The sequence below is a fragment of the Mustela nigripes genome, chromosome 13 (assembly GCF_022355385.1).
Source record: "Mustela nigripes isolate SB6536 chromosome 13, MUSNIG.SB6536, whole genome shotgun sequence".
NCBI lineage: Eukaryota > Metazoa > Chordata > Mammalia > Carnivora > Mustelidae > Mustela > Mustela nigripes.
Window position 1 is genome coordinate 61,001,972 of NC_081569.1, and position 17,217 is coordinate 61,019,188.

The 17,217-nt window shown below is 37.9% G+C and overlaps 1 protein-coding gene across 2 annotated transcripts in view; it reads right to left on the reverse strand.

Annotated features, from left to right (window-relative positions):
* Window positions 1-1,908: 1,908 nt before the first annotated feature.
* The window catches only part of TMEM87A (transmembrane protein 87A), a 44,724-nt gene continuing 29,415 nt past the window's right edge, over window positions 1,909-17,217 (reverse strand). Inside the window, exons 12-20 of one of the 2 annotated variants that reach the window (XM_059372614.1) lie at window positions 16,825-16,897; window positions 14,704-14,808; window positions 13,683-13,741; window positions 12,826-12,929; window positions 8,584-8,657; window positions 8,107-8,168; window positions 7,215-7,267; window positions 6,408-6,438; window positions 1,909-3,164 (exon numbers count right to left, since the gene is read on the reverse strand). In XM_059372614.1, coding sequence (XP_059228597.1) covers window positions 3,123-3,164; window positions 6,408-6,438; window positions 7,215-7,267; window positions 8,107-8,168; window positions 8,584-8,657; window positions 12,826-12,929; window positions 13,683-13,741; window positions 14,704-14,808; window positions 16,825-16,897 — 603 coding nt within the window. In that variant the 3' untranslated portion in view covers window positions 1,909-3,122. Of the gene's footprint in view, window positions 3,165-6,407; window positions 6,439-7,214; window positions 7,271-8,106; window positions 8,169-8,583; window positions 8,658-12,825; window positions 12,930-13,682; window positions 13,742-14,703; window positions 14,809-16,824; window positions 16,898-17,217 lie in introns of both variants that reach the window. The other variant, XM_059372613.1, reaches the window with a different exon arrangement.

A 17,217-nucleotide genomic window follows, 5' to 3' on the forward strand; every position in this document is an offset into this window, starting at 1 on the left:
TTTTGCATTACCATTATAATCACAACCTTACCCTTTTTTAAAGGTTGTTCCAGGGCAGAAGTTCTCTAAGTGTGGTCCCTAGACCAGTAGCATCAACACTACCTGGTAACTTAGAAATGCAGTCTTGGGCCTCATTCCTGACTTACTGAATCAGAATATGGCGGGGGGGGGGGGGGGGGGGGGGGGGGGGGAGGGGTAGGTATCAGCAGTATGTACTTTAGTAAGTCCCCAAAGTGAGTCCATGCACTTAAAATTTGGAAAACCACTGCAATAATGATGCAACCCCCCCCAACCCCAACACCCCCCCCCCCCCCTCCGCCCCCCCCCCCCCCCCCCCCCCCCGCCAAACATCCACAGGAAATAGGAGGTAGGTCATAAAAGTAAGCATTTGGGTCTAAAGCAAAAATGTAAATGAAAAAGGGGTGAGTCTATAAGTTAAAAAAAAAAAACGCCTGGGTGAGTCAAGTCAGTTAAGAGTCTGCCTTCAGCTCAGGTTATGATCCTGGGATCTTGGGGTCCTGGGATCCAATACCACATCTGTATCCAGCTCCTTGCTCAGCAGGGTGCCCGCTTCTGCCTTTGCCAGCTGTTCTTCCTGCTTGTGCTCCTTTCTTCATCTCTCTCTCTGACACATAAAGTCTTTAAAAAAGTAAATAAATAGGTACTTGGGTGGCTCAGTCGTTGAGCATCTGCCTTCCGCTCTGGTGTGATTCCAGGGTCCTGGGATCGAGCCCCACACTGGGCTCCCTGTTTGGCTGGAAGCCTGCTTTCCCCTCTCCCTCTCCCCCTGTTTGTGTTCCCTCTATCACTGTTTTTCTCTCTGGCAAATAAATAAAATCTTTAAAATAAATAAATAAACAAAATAAAATAGCCTCAGGTACCTGGGTGGCTAGGTTGAGCAACTGCCCTCAGCTCAGGTCATGATCCCGGAGTTCCAGGATCAATTCCTGCATTGGGCTCCCTGCTCAGTGGGGCGTCTGCTTTTCCCTCTGTCCCTCCCCTCCCTCTCGTGCTCTCTCTCTCACAAATAAATAAATAAAATATATTTTTTTAAAATGGACTTGGTCAGTTTATTTATTCCACCCCCCTTCATCTTTATACAATGGCAGTTTCTTCACTTGTAAATTAGGATAGTTGTCCCATCTTTACCAAATGTTCTTTCTGATAATCCAGTGAAATATTTTCAAGGTGTTAATACTAACACAAAAATTGCTAAATAAATCAAGTGTTATGGCTGATTTTCACCACATAAACACCTCGCAAATTTAGAATTGCCAGCTGCTGTACTGGAAGAAGGCCTAATACCTAATAGTTTCAGGCCCAAGGACTAAGAACTAAATAGATCTATGTGATACTATAACTTACTTCTGAACCAGTTTTAAGAAATTATACACTGTATCTAATCACAGTGACATGACCCATTAAGAGAAAGCAGAGAGAATTATCAAGTCTACATAATTTACTTTACACTCCTGCTTAACACAGTGATTTTTCCCCTAGTCTTAAGTCAACATCTAACCACCATCAAAAAATATTTGACCAACCATCTTGCTGCATTATAACTATTTTTCACTTGCTAAGTTTCAGTATGGAAGAAGAGAAGCACACAGTAGTACCACTAGCCTTTTGCTAATGGGTTAACCTGAGAATACAGTCAGCCCTTCATATTGTTCCTTAGAGATACTGCCTAGGTGATTTTTTTCTTTTTTTAAATAACCATAGCAAACAGCTATAGAAAGATTTTAAAACACTTTCACTATTGTATGAGTTAGTGAAGACTGTGGTCATGTGGTCACTGGTTTCACAATTAGATGATGTAGAACAAAAACCATGAAGGGAAAATTCCCACAAGAGTTTAGGAAGAAGAGTCTTTAGAGGCAAATCTGGGAAAAAAATGAGGAAGATATATTAATTTTGTTAAAATTTTTTTATATTAAAAAGTGGCATGAACTTTTTATGTAGAACAAAAATCTCGGGAAGGCAAAATTGGACAAAACCATTAAAACAGAAAAATAGTGCTTCAAATGAATCCCATCACCTTGTGATGTCTCTTATAAAGTCTCTAAACCAACACCAGGTGTAAGAACAGTCAATCCTAAAGAATGAGCAGCAGTCCAGGGCCTCCACACTACTTCATGCAGGAAAAACTGTTTCAGTTAAGCCAAAAGGACCTGTTTCCTTTGTATTAGCTCCGCTTAAGCACTACAGTTCCTTGAGCAGGGCGCTCACTCACAAGCACTTAGATGGAGTGCCTCTTTGCATCTAGTGCAACACCCAGTGACTAGCATGAAGGCAAACAAAGCATTGCCTAGGATTCCACAATGCCGCTGCCCTTGGAGGCTTACAAAACAGTAGTTAAAAGTTCTGGAGTGTGCACCACATTGCCAGCAATGGGATGTGTCACAAAAGCAGATGTCAAGAGTTAAGCTAATATTTCTCTCTAAAGTACATCTGAAATAGAAAAATCTTTAATATACACCATTTGTAAACAAAATTGCACTTGATTTTTTTTAAATGATCTGAATCATACTGTCACAGGTTTCTCTCTTGCGTGCTCTTCTTTTTGTTTTAAATCACCAAAAGAACCATGGCTCCAGAAGTCAGGACTCTTTTTGTCTCCAAACCACCTCTGTGAGATATAACCTTGGCTTCTCAGGAAATGGAAAAATAATTAACAATTTCCCCCACCACCTATGTAACTCCCTAAATAAATAAAAATTATAGGCAGTTGCTCCTGGAGATTACATATTATGGCGTTGATGTCACAGTTCTTTAGAAGATGTTAAACTTTTTAGTTTGATAGATTAAACAATTGAAACATTATAGAAGGCTCAGGAACAACACACGTAAGTTGCATAAACATCCATGTCAGGGTATGGGAAGGAAAGGGGCATCAATGTTGTAAATAAAACACTTGTAGATCTTTTTCATCCTATGAACTTGTTTTCAGTAAGATGTTCTCCTTGTTCTGACACCTCTCACCAGCTCCAATGCACAAAGGTCAAGGAACAGATCAGGTTTCACTGCCTCCTTTAATTCCATGGAGGAGTGTAGAAGATTAACACAGAAGCTGATCTCTTCCCAGATACTGCCATCTTCAACTGCACATCTTCCCATTTTTTTTACTCCATTTTGGACCTTTCAAAGTGTGTAATCATTCGTTCCTAAGGTAAAAAAGAAGAAGTTTTTTTCTAAGCATTTTAAATGGGTCTACGTTCCAAATGTCTTCTACAAAGATCACACACACACACACACACACACATATACTTCTCACAAGTACTTCTGTGTCCATTAACTAGATAGAAATAGTTCCTAACTGGGGCGCTTGGATGGATCAGCTGGATAAGCACCTGAGACTCTTAATTTCAGCTTAGGTCCTGATCTCAGGTCTGTGAGATCAAGCACTGCTTCACTTCAGGTTCCGCACTGAGTGTGGAGCCTGCTTAGGATTCTCTTTCTTGTCACCCCAACCCACTTGCACTCTCTCTGAAAAAAAAAAAAAGAAAGAAAGAAAGAAAGAAAGACAGACAGAAATGGTCCTAACTATGAAGATTTTGAAACATATAGATGTCCAGGCCCCACCCAAGATTAACTGAACCAAAATCTCTAAGTTTCTGGACATTAAACCACAGATTAAAAGGAACTCTGTATTTCTGAGTCAAAGAAGAGAAAGAAATAAACATCTACTTCAGATTAAACTTTAATGAAAATGTCTACCTCCCTGATTCAAGAATGTAACTTGAAGAAAAAGTCAAGGATGTGGACAAAGATTAGGCCAGAAACATTTCTACTGCAAAACTCAAAATTTTAACAAAATTGAAAGAATTAAATGTCCAAAAATATAGGACTGCATAAACAAAATTATGGTATATGCTTATAATGAAATATTACATATTCGTTTGTTTAAAAAAGCTCTAGAGGGGCGCCTGGGTGGCTCAGTGGGTTAAGCCGCTGCCTTCGGCTCAGGTCATGATCTCAGGGTCCTGGGATCGAGTCCCGCATGGGGCTCTCTGCTCAGCAGGGAGCCTGCTTCCTTCTCTCTCTCTCTCTGCCTGCCTCTCAGTGTACTTGTAATTTCTCTCTGTCAAATAAATAAATAAAATCTTTAAAAAAAAAAAAAAAAGCTCTAGAGATCTGTTGTACAACACTGCATATAATTAACACTTTGCACTTGAGAATAATTAATGGTAGATTTTATGTATTTTCATAATTTTTTTTTTAAAAAACATGTTAAGGGGCATCTGGGTAGCTAAGTTTGTTGAGCATCCAATTCTTGGTTTGGGCTCAGTCATGATCTCAAGGTCATGAGACTAACCCCCACGTCAGGCTCTGCACTCAGTGGGGAATATGCCGGAAATTCTCTCTCTCCCTTGGGCCCCCTCCCAATTCATGCTCTTTCTAAAAACAAGTAAATCTAAAAAAAATTAAAAATAAAAAGCATGTTAAAAATTATGTCCGATTAGAAACAGTATGGGGGGGGGACGCCTGGGTGGCTCAGTTGGTTAAGCGGCTGCCTTCGGCTCAGGTCATGATCCCAGCGTCCTGGGATCGAGTCCCACATTGGGCTCCTTGCTCGGCAGGGAGCCTGCTTCTCCCTCTGCCTCTGCCTGCCATTCTGTCTGCCTGTGCTCGCTCTCGCTCTCCCTCTCTCTCTCTCTGATAAATAAATAAAATCTTTAAAAAAAAAAAAAAAAAGAAAAAGAAACAGTACGGGGGTCCCTGGGTAGTTCAGTCCATAAGCATCTGCCTTCAGATCAAGTCATGATCCATGATCCAGAGTCTTGGAATTGAGCCCCATGTTGGGTTCCCTACTCAGTGGAGGAGTCTGCTTCTCTCTCTCCCTCTGTCCCTCCCCACCCCCATGTTCATGAGCATGTTTGCGCTCACTCTCAAATACAATCTTAAAAAAAAATAGTATTTATAGTATGCCATTTCAATTAAGAAAATTAATTTGTTACCATTAAATTTCTTTTCTTATATAATTTTTTACCTTGGAGTTAATATTTTTCATTTTTGTTTTGCTTCTCTTATATAATTTTTTACCTTGGAGTTAATATTTTTCATTTTTGTTTTGCTTCATTTGCTAAAAGCACATATCACGTATCACATATACTGAACTTAGAACTGTAAATTTTTTTTCAAAATAATCAATTATATCAGCTAATCTATCCTTTTCACTTTTTTTCTTAGAACTACTCCTCCTGAAGCTCTCTGGTCTTCTCCATTGCGGACTGGATGCCCTCCAAGACTGTTGCCCAGCTATTACTCTCAGAGTTTCTTACATCATCTTGGGAGTTTATCCTTGCCTCTCTGTTGGGCCCTTTATTCACTGAATCCCAAATCTTTCTCTTTTTAGTTCTCTCATTTTGTAAAGAACATTTTCTGCTACTTTTGAGAAAGCACATGTAGGATATTAATTTATTTCCTGCATGACTAAAATCATCTTTATTTTGTTCTCATAACAACAGTTTAGTTGAATATACAATTCTACATTGAAAATAATTCTCCTCACAATTCAAAGACATTGTTCTCCTATGTTCTAGCTTCCAAAGCTGAGGCTGAAGAGTCTGATGCTATTTTGATTCCCAGTCCTTTAAAATTTGTTTCTCTTATAGTTAAGTTCTTACTCAGTTCTTGAAAGGTTTACACACAAAGAAATATGAACAGATGGGTGAAGTCACTATCACCAAAAAAACTAAAATAAACCTGTATTGCCATGAATGGCCCAACAGGGTTTTACATACTCAACCTTCTCTGACTGAAAATATAGCAGTGGCTGAGAGCTAGTCACAGGGAAGCCCTGAGGACAACTATTCGCAGAAGCCTTCAAGCGAGAGATTTGGGAAACTGGAGAATACATCACAGAATGCAAAGTGTTACAAAGAAAGATAAGTTTAATTCTGCATGATAGAGTTCTCAGTTATTTCAATATACAAAACTGCTACGGAATTTGATATTGTGTGCTACATCACATAGCAGGTCAGTGGGAAATGAACAAATCATTTTTCAGCAGTCAATCCACAACAATGAGTTAGAAATCAGGCAGATGCTTTCAAAGGGCTTTCTAAAATTAAGAAAATCTAGAATAACCTAATATTCAGAATGAAAGACATGTCCTTCAATGAAAGACATGAAAGACAAGTCTAACCATGTAACCTACGAAAGGAAATAGGGGATAGAAAGAAAGCTCTTCCTAGGGGAAAAAAAAAGGTGTACAGAAAGAAAACATTCTTGAATATGTGGGTTCCCCTCTTAGTATCTTAGTATTTCTATTCTCATCCTTTTTACTATATCAACTATAGTTCTTCAGGGCATTACTGAGTCAAATAAAATTTCCCTAAACAAAGGACCTATGATTCCCTATTAAATCATCAGACCCAAAGTTTTTGCACATGATGATTACCAACCTCATCGGAATCCAGAAGGGCTGGAAGTGCTCTGCAGAGAGAAAAACACCAAAATGAACAATGTAAAGTCATAAATAGTTCATAAAGGAAAGTAGATTATGAATGCAATTTAAAGCCTTTTTTATAATTATCTAAGATCTGCATATTAATGGCCATTTCAGGGGAATAAAAGCAAATATAAAAACAGAAGGTTACTGGAAGTGTACAGAAAACAAACAGGTTCTGCGCTGTGACAGAGCCAATGTTTAATTAAAAATAATCATGGGGGCACTTGGGTAGCTCAGTCATTAAGCATCTGCCTTTGGCTGAGGTCATGATTCCAGGGTCCTGGGATCAAGCCCTGCATTGGGCTCCAGCCCTGCATCGGGCTCCCTGCTCAGTGGAAAGCCTGCTTCTCCCTTTTCCACTCCCCTTGCTTGTGTTCCCTCTCTCACCGTCTCTCTCTCTCTGTCAAATAAATAAATAAAATCTTTAAAAAAAGATTAAAAAAATAAAATTAATTAAAAAAATAAAAATATAGTCATGGGAAAGAACTAAAAAATTCCAAAGAACTATCCCAGTGATTTTAGGAAGATGTATAACTAAAACTTTCTAAGCAGAAATGTCATCTGAACAAACAATTCCAATTACTTTTGGTTGTATATCATTTGTAATTTTTATTGAACATCTTTTAAACATTTTTAATATTCCTTAATTTAAATAATTTAATCTATAAGCATTCTCATTAGGATGTTCTTGAGCTCATTCAATTAAATAATAAAAGCAATACTGAAATATGATTCTCATGGTAATGATTCAAAAACTTACACATCTGTCACAGAAGAAGGAACATTCTCCTCTACCCACTTCAAATCATCTTCCTGCTGGGAACATACAAATATCAGTTGTTGCTAAAATGCTCCAAATAATACATCCCAAGTAAGGATCTATAGAGGTCTCAAAATTCTTAAATTTAATCTTTTGGGCATTCTTAAGGAGTATATTCATAACAAATGGCACTGCTAATAATTTAAAAAACTATATAATCCAATACTTTAAAAAACCATGTAAGGGAAATATAAAATGATGTCTTTAAATTCTTTCCTCTCAATGGTCTAATACCTAAGAGTTTGCCTCATGTAAGTTTTGCTCCTTAAGCGTGAGATTAAACTCTAAAGCCCTTAATGTATAGACTGCATGTACTATTTTAAAACAAAACAGAACAAAAAAACTGCTGAATGAAAAAAATCTTGATCTTTACTACAAGAAACACCTTAGGTTATTAAAAGGGCTATAACTTCCACTAATGAAAACAACTAAATAGAACCATCAGACTAAGGACGCTTGTCTGGGTGGTTCAGTTGGTTAAGCATCTACCTTTGGCTCAGGTCATGATCCCAGATCCTGGGATTGAGTCCCACATTGGGCTCCTTGCTCAGCAGGGAGCAATGCTTCTCCCTCTGCCTGCCACTCCCCCTGCTTGTATATGTACTCTCTAACAGATAAATAAAATCTTTAAAAAAAAAAAAAGAGCCATCAGACTAGTCTGGAACCTTTTCAGGACTTAGTAGCAAACCATCTAGTTAAAGATTAGTAGGTCTTAGAATCACTTGCTGTTTTTATAAATGTAAATGTATTATATATGAAAAGATCTTTATATAAAGCAAGCTTAAAGCTTTATGATTTAAAAAATCATTAAGGCCTGTATATAATTACTTACTGCTTTGTTTACTTTACTATTTCCATTTGGTTCTTGTTTAGTACTTCTCATTTTCATTCCTTCTGTAAAGCAAAAACAAAGCAGATGGGGTTAAGTATATTAGTAGACCAGCAATGATTTCAAACATGAATTTAGAATGTTAAGTTTACTCAAACTGAATTATATAACAATGTTTCTCCATCTTTATGCTAGGAAGTTCAAATCCAGATTTTTAGCTCCTCCAGTAAGCAAAGTGGACATTTAATGTACAACTGTTTACTGAATTTACCACAGCTTCACTTGAAAATTTATACCCTTATTTTTGCTGTCTCCTAATTTACCACAGGCCAAACTGAGATACAAGTGTAAAACAGGTGTAAAATAATAAACTATATCCAGTATCCTGATTTGGATACTCACAAACCATTATACTTGCTCTACTCTACTTCTAAAAACCAGAAAATAATATTTAAAGCATAAATAAAATTTTATCACTACCAAAGCTTTCTTTTAGCATAGGTTCTTTTTGTTCATCCTCTTCCTCTTCCTCAGACAACGGTGAAAAGGCAAACCTGACCAAAGATAGAACAGAAGGAAAAAACTTAGAAAACTACAAAAAATGGTCCACTAACTAGATTTTATAGGTTTTACTACTGAAACTGCAATGAGTCATTCATAAAATTATTTCAGTGAAAACGAAGTTAACTCTTCCCCTTCAGAAAGCTCGATTGCCTATACGAGCAAGAGAAGCAGGACAGCATCACACTGATGAGTGCAGGCTCAGCCACGTACTATTTATGACTTGACACAAGTTATTCATTCTCTGTGCCTCAGTATTCTCATCTGAAAATGGGGATAATGAAACATCACTCATAGAGGTGTTCTGAAAAAAGTAAACATTTCAAAAAATGCTTAGAATAATACCTCACACATAGTAAGCATTTATAAGCATATATAATCAAACAGAGGGAAGTAAATTCTCATGTGCTTTAAAATCGCAGCCTTTGAATCTGGGGTAAAGAGACAGAAGACCTGACCTTATATGTACCAGGTGATTTAAAAATCTGTTTCCCAGTGGGGAGCTGAGAAGATGAAGGCCTCATCTTACCTTTCCAACTTTGAACAGATTCAGCAAAGCAGCTGCCAGACAGACAATTCCGTTTTTTGTTAATTTTTATTTATTTGAGAGAGAGAAAGTAGGGGGAGGGGTAGAGGGAGAGAAACTTTCAAGCAGACTCCCCACTGAGCATGAAGCCCAACACAACAGGGCTCAATCCCATAGTCCTGAGATAACCTAGGCCAAAACCAAGAGTCAGGACACTCAGCTGACAGCCACCCGGGTGCCCCCAGATAGGTAATTCTTACAAAGCATTAGCTTTGAACTCACTCTGTACTCACTGTTGCCTGTTATTTTCATTCTACCTTGTTTGTAAAACTCCCTTTCATCAATTTAAAAAGCAACAACAACAAAAAAACCCCACCTCTTTAAAAGTCAGGAATATGGCACCTGGGTGGCTCAGTTGGTTAAGCACCTGTCTTTAGCTTAGGTCATCCCAGAGTCCTGGGATCAAGTCCCACATCAGGCTCTCTGCTCAACCGGGAGCCTGCTTCCTCCTCGCTCTCTGCTTGCCTCTCTGCCTACTTGTCTGTCAAATAAATAAATAAAATCTTTAAAAAAAGAGAGAGAGAGAGAACTGAGAAAACAATGTAGGAGGCTTGATGGGTATGATAAATATATAAAAATCAATAGCATTCAAAGGGTCCTCGCTGACTCAGCCTATAGAGCATGTGACTCTTGATCCCAGGGTCATGAGTTCAAACCCTAATCAGGTATGGGGCTACTTAAAATTTAAAAACAAAGGGGCGCCTGAGTGGCTCAGTGGGTTAAACTCTGCCTTCGGCTCAGGTCATGATCCCAGTGTCCTGGGATCGAGTCCCTCATCCGGCTCTCTGCTCAGTGGGGAGCCTGCTTCCCTTCCTCTCTCTCTGCCTACCTCTCTGCCTACTTGTGATTTCTGTCAAATAAATAAATAAAATCTTTTAAATAAACAAATAAATAAATTTTTTTTAATTCAATTAACATTCCTACATTTTTGCCAAAGCTACATGTATTATTTTAAAAGGGTATATCCAGGGGTGCCTGGGTGGCTCAGTAGGTTAAAGCCTCTGCCTTCGGCTGAGGTCATGATCCCAGGGTCCTGGGATCAAGCCCCACATCGGGCTCTCTGCTCAGCAGGGAGCCTGCTTCCCCTTTTCTATCTCTGCCTGCCTCTCTGCATGCTTGTGATCTCTGTCAAATAAATAAATAAAAATCTTAAAAAAAAAAAAGGGGGGGGGCTGCATCCAGGGATGCCTGAGTGTCTCAACTGGTTAGGCACCTGCCTTCGGCTCAGGTCATGATCCCAGAGTCCTGGGTGGAGCCCCGCACCTGGCTCCTTGCTCCTCTGCTTCTTCCTCTGCCTCCTCTACCTGCTCTGCCTGCCACTCTTCCTGCTTTGGGCTCTCTGACAAATAAATAAAATCTAAAAGAAAAAAAAAAAAGGTGGGGTGGTGGTGGTTTGCATCCATAAGAGCCATAACATTTTTTAACTATTTCAATAAAAAGGGGCGCCTGGGTGGCTCAGTGGGTTAAGCCTCTGCCTTCGGCTCAAGTCATGATCCCAGGGTCCTGGGATCGAGCCCCACATGGTGGGGGGTAGGTCTCTACTCAGCAGGGAGCCTGCTTCTCCCTCTCTCTCTTCCTGCGTCTCTGCCTACTTCTGCCTACTTGCCTATTTCTCTATCAAATAAATAAAAAATCTTTTAAAAAATATTTCAATAAAAGTTATGACTAAAGCACAGGACTAAAATTGGTAGAGCAGTAACATATTCAAGGATTAAAAAAATATATATAATTTCCCTAATTAACCTATTAATTAAATTCCAATTAAAATCAATAAAGGTTTTCCTAGAATTAAACAAACAAGCTAAACATTTCATTAAAAAGCAAAGATCCAGTAACAATGCGTATTTTTTTAAAAAGAAGACTAAGGGGAGGGCACATACCAAGACATAACAGTAAACAGTAAGGCAGTGTACTACTAACACTAAGATAGTGTACTACTGATTCAGGATCAGAGGGACAGAAAAAATCAGAGAACCCACAGTCAAACAATTCTTGATGAATGAAAGTTCAACTGTGAAGTTTTGAAAAAAATTATAATTTCAGAATTCACCGCAAGCCAGGAAAGTTTCTTAAACAAGACATAAAATACACAATACATGAAGGAAAAAAAAAATACCGACAAATTTGACTCCATACTTTCAAAATTTTCTATAGCCAAGAATACCATTAAAATGTTCAAAAACAATCAACAACGAGAAGTAAATATCTGGAATGCTTAGAACAAAATATTGGTATCTAAAATATATAAGGAATTCCTACAAATCAATACAAACTGATCAATAAGCTGATTTAAAAAAACTCAAAATATAAAAAGCTGATTGTCAGGTGAACTAAATGACCATAAACACATAAAAGCCATAAAAAGTAATTCAGCCTTAAATGTAACATTTAAAAAATAACAGTGGATATTCTCATCTGCCAGATCTGCAAAAACTGAATAACAGGAATATAGGACGGAAGAGGAGAGAACTCCTCTCGTACAATTATCAGTACATACACAATTTGTTTCAGATTTTATTTAATGCACTCTGACTTTAATACTTTGAAAATTACAAATGTGCATACCCTTCACCCCAATAGTCCCAAGCCTACTCTATTTTTTAACTTTAAAAAAAAAAAAAAACACAAACATATGTATATTAAAAAGACACACTAAGGGTGCCTGAGTGGCTCGGTCATTAGGTATCTGCCTTTGGCTCAGGTCATGATCCTGGGGTCCTGGGATCGAGCCCTGCATTGGGCTCCCTGCTCAGCAGTAACCCTTCTGCTCCCTCTCCCATTCCCCTTGCTTGTGTTCCCTCTCTCATTGTCTCTCTGTCAAATAAATAAATAAAATCTTTAAAAAAAAAATAAAAATAAATGAATAAAAAGAGAGGCTATTTTCATGGGGTAAAAAGATATTACTTATTGTCTAAGTATTTTATTGGTATGTCTGATTATAAAATTAGCCACTCAGTTATGCCACCTCATCCTTTTCCTTCTTTGCTGATATGGTTGGGTAATATAAGCTCTTAACTGTCTAAACACAAAAGGAAGGGCATGCCAAAGACGTGAATATACACAGAATAAAGACAGTCAATTCCTAAATAATTGAGATTTGCCAATAGCTTAACAAAGCAAATTCACATATATATTTTTAATTCCAAAGTCTGTCACTTAAGTTTTCATTTTACCCTATTGTTACAAAGTGAGCTGGGTTACTGGCTATAAAAATTATTCTTTCCTTCCTGAGGCTAGACAGGTGAGACTTTCATTACAAGTATCACTATCTATCTACTCTTATTTACTCATATATTATCAGATGTCAGAATTGAAAAATACCTCATACGAATTGGTTCAATTCCCTCCCATTATATGAAGAGGGCCCAGGGAAGTGGAACAGGGCACCATGACAAAAATCACAATGCAAATAGGAGAGCTGGGCAGGAACCCAGGAACCCATTCACTGGATTCCAGACCCAGTGAATACTCTTTATACTTTGACAAGGCCCTGACACTGTCACCCATTCAATCACCCCTAAACAGATGACAAGGCCATTCAGTGGTTAGCAATATAAATAAGAAGTGTCAAGAACCTCTGGTTATTCGCAGATGGTCGCCAGAGAACCATGATGACGAAGAGGATCATAGAGAACAGCAACCGCCAGATGGCATCATCCACCCAAAGCTCCCGCCAATCCTACCAAAAGGGGGAGAAGTACATTTTTATACATAATCTTAACTCTTCACAAAGCCCTTGGCATAGAACAAGAATCAGTTATTTATTCATTCAACTTACATTTACTAGGAGCCTGCTATGTGCTAGGCAGTGTGCTAAGTGTTGGGAATAAAAAATGAACGAACACAGTTTCTTCCCTGGAAGTGTTTTATTGTTGCTCAAGAAAAGGCACCAACTGAATGGAGCACTTCATTAAGACTTCATTATAGCTCTGAGAATATTTAGGAAAAGGTTTTTATACAAGGTAAGAGAAAGTAACATTGTGGTTTTTTTTTTTTTTTAAGAGTTTCATTTTTATTTATTTTTAACAGCTTAGCTCTAGCTTCCTAAGAAATGTTACTGGCCAGTCAATGCTCAATTCTTAAGTACATGGCTTCTGCTCAGATTAGCATTATTCATACACACTTACCGTTTAGGACTCTGCTAACAATTTTTAGTTAAGGCCAAAACTGGGTTATGAAAAACTGTGATATCATTTATAATGTTCTCTCCCACTACTGGGATACAGAGTCAGTCCTTTCTCCCCAAAAAATCCACAAAACAAACCTACCATACCAAAGCACTGTGATAATACAAAATATTTTTAGGAGGAGGAAAGCATTCTAACCCTTAGACTGGAGATCTAGCCCTAATCTCTTAAATTTTACCACGATCATTAACACCACTGTGTATTTTTTAAAACACTATTCATAAATGCATGTGTTTACAACTCACCGACTGACAAGTCACTATCCTGAACTTCATGGTTGTCCAGATGATAAACACAATAGATGCTAACAGGAAATGGAAAAACCTGGTCAGAATACGAATGTTAGTTTTTATTCTCAAACGTTCTCTGATTCTCATCAAGTGGAATCTCACACATCCCTAATTCCCAATATATCACAATCATTTTCTCTCACTTATTGTAACACATTTATTCAACACAAATTTACTTAACAACTGCTATAAGCAAAGTGTACAATGTGTACCCTTGTCAACACTTTCTATACTTAAAGAATAGTATTACTTATTATCGCACTACTTTAGTAACCCTCAGAAGTGGGAAAGAAGATGTGAGAAACATGGCTTTTTCCAGCATTATCAATAATGATTGCTTTCCCTTTCCTCTTTCATATAACATTAATTTTTCTTTGCCTGGTCAGATGGAAAAAGGTTGATAAAATGACTGTAAGACAAATAGAATTATTGGTTCCAATCATAGGCCAGACCTCTCTATTCCTGATACACAAGTTAAAAAAGGCAGGCAAATTACCCTTATGTGGGCTATAGTCTATCCTAATGTATGTGCATAACATATATGTTATGCATGTTTAATGACATATATAAAGGCAGTACAACAGCAATGTACACTGATCTAAAATCTATATAAAATTTTTTATTTCAATAAAACCAAATAAGCAAATATTAATGTCTTCTAAAAGAAATCTAAATGCTATATGACACTAATGCTAATTTGCCTCAAAAAAAGAAGTCTCAGAAAAAGAATGGAGACAGGAGAGGGAGAGTTAAAATTATATGTAATTGATTTTCAGCTATTAAAATAAATGGTTGTCAAACTTTTTAGAACCAAAGACCCTTTCGAGAATTCGACAATAGTGAAAGACTCCTTCCCTATGTGAAACACACAAAACTTTCCATGTAATTTTAGAAAGCCCATCCACGGCCTCTCAGGTTAAGAATCTTAGTTCTAAAGGAAATGCATTTAAATAGCAGGAAGCAAGTCCTGACTTACCTGCCACTGCCAAGATAAGCGTGTTGGTAAAATGTCGGTACAAAGAGAGTTTTACAATGTTCCTCCGAAGTTTTAACAGCTTCATTGTTTGAGTCAAGCTAATAAATATGTGTTTGCAGGTCAAGGAAATCAACATTCAGAAAAAAACAGTAAGCTAGTAAATTAACCCTTACATTTCTTTAAGGATCTTGGGTCATAATGACAGAGCCATGGATGCCAGGCCTTACAGCTCTTCCTCTCAACTTTATAAACACTCCAACCCCACCATTAGTTAGAAAGTCTTCATTTTCAATGAGACTTAAAGAGAAGACATAACCCGGATAAAATGAGAATGCAAAAGATAAGAAAAAAGAAGAGAAGAAAAATATAAAGGAGAAATAAAGGTAGTAAACTTTCTAGAGAAACAAAGAAAAAGAAGCAAATGGAAGAAAAATGAAATAAAAATGAGTAAGAGGCAAAGCAACAGGAGTTATCATCATCTCCTTTTTTCTTGCGAGGTAATGGTGCCCTAGCTAATCCAGTCTAGAGTCTTACACTCATGTCTACAACCTCCCAGAGTTCTACACTCAGTCCCCTTGCGTCATGCTAAGCAACCTGCCATCATGAACTATAATGAATTACCATATGATTACAATTGGCTGAGAACCACAGGCAGGCTCAAGAGCAACAACTCTCTATTTGCAAGTCATTATCTCGAGTATAAGTTGCTGCACAAAGATAGAGGACAGCTAATGACTACTATACGCAATTATCTGCTCTTATGGGCCCAGCACGCTTCTGCTGCACGACTCTGCTCAATTATCTGCTCTTATGTTCAACTTTCAAAATGAGGAGAAGATATGAAAGCAAGTGAGCTGAAGCTCACACCTGCCTTCTTTCAACAGAGCCCTCGCAGCTACCTAATTATCAGGTCATCTTCTTGTATGGTCTCGTCCCTCTCCTTTCCTCTCAATATGCATAGTAGAGGTTCACAAAGATACTGACCTAGAAAAGCTTTGGCCATTTGGATGCAGGACATTTCAGTTTCAAGTATTTTTGATATATGAAAATCCCCTCAAATTCACAAAATTGCAATTTTATTTATACTCAGCCTTTCATAATAGTCACAGTCCATCAGGACAATAATATTGCCCAACTGTACATAGTTGGGCAATAATATTGCCCAACTGCCCAACTGTTTAAAAAAACAAAATAAATTTTTAAAAATCCCCAAAAGATAAAACTCCAAAAACCTGAATCCTTCCTCCAACAGGCCAAGTCCCTAATAAACAAATGTTTATTCTTGAAAAGCAGGAAGACAAGATTATTCAAATAGAAGCTTGTTTGTTACCTGCTGGTTGACTTTTCCTGTAAATGAAGCAAGATTTATTTCAAAGAGTGACATCTTCAAATAATCCCAAGTCAGCTTTTGAATGAGGGTATAAAACACTTACTACATAAGGGTAAAATCTGCTAAATCTACTTAGAATTTTAAGAGAGTCAAACAACCTCATACAGTTCCTGAAACCATATTTTAAGAATCAAAATATTTACATAATTTTCAAAGCATTTACTAATTGGAAGGCTGAAAGAAAGAGCAGGACCGGGGCGCCTGGGTGGCTCAGTGGGTTAAGCCGCTGCCTTCGGCTCAGGTCATGATCTCAGGGTCCTGGGATCGAATCCCACATCGGGCTCTCTGCTCAGCAGGGAGCCTGCTTCCTCCTCTCTCTCTGCCTGCCTCTCTGCCTACTTGTGATCTCTGTCTGTCAAATAAATCAATAAAATCTTTAAAAAAAAAAAAAAAAAAGAAAGAAAGAGCAGGACCACAGCAGCCAGTGATTCTAACACAAAGTGAGATACACAAGTAAATCCAAAATCGAAGTGAAATGCTCATTTAAAGAAAAGGCCAAAAGCTTTTTATCTTGTTCTCAGGCTGCAGTCACCAACTCTTGATGAAATTTTTTAAAATTAAAAACAAAATAACTGCTTACCTGAGCCCCCAGGTTGTTAGACTGAAAATACCCTATTCCCCAAAGTAAGGAGTGATCAACGAAACTGGCAAAAACCATTTGCAGAAAGATCAATGGAAACCCAACTCCGAGGGGAGAAAATGGACCGCCATCAAACAAGCCAATGAGAAGGATATCCACCAGCACAGGGCAGTGTCTAGGAAAGCCAAGGGGATAAAGGCCAAGGAAGCAAGATCAGTCTGGGCCTGCAGACAAAGAAAAAAAGGTGGTGAAAAAAAGATGTCTAGAGAGCACAGCGAAGAAACCAGAAAATGACTCCGCATTTACATAATCATCTAGAATGATTTTGCATTTGAACTGAAAGAAAATAAGGAATAATACTTTGTACCTTTATCATTCTTCCTTTCTGACAATCACACAGAATACACAGCTATAAGCATTTCATACAAACTGTTGATCACCATCTCAATACAGTAAGACGTGCTACAAACTAATACAAGGCAACCACCATAGAGCTCCTAGCGTGCTAAGTAAGGTCCATGTTAAGAAGTGACCACACTGAAAA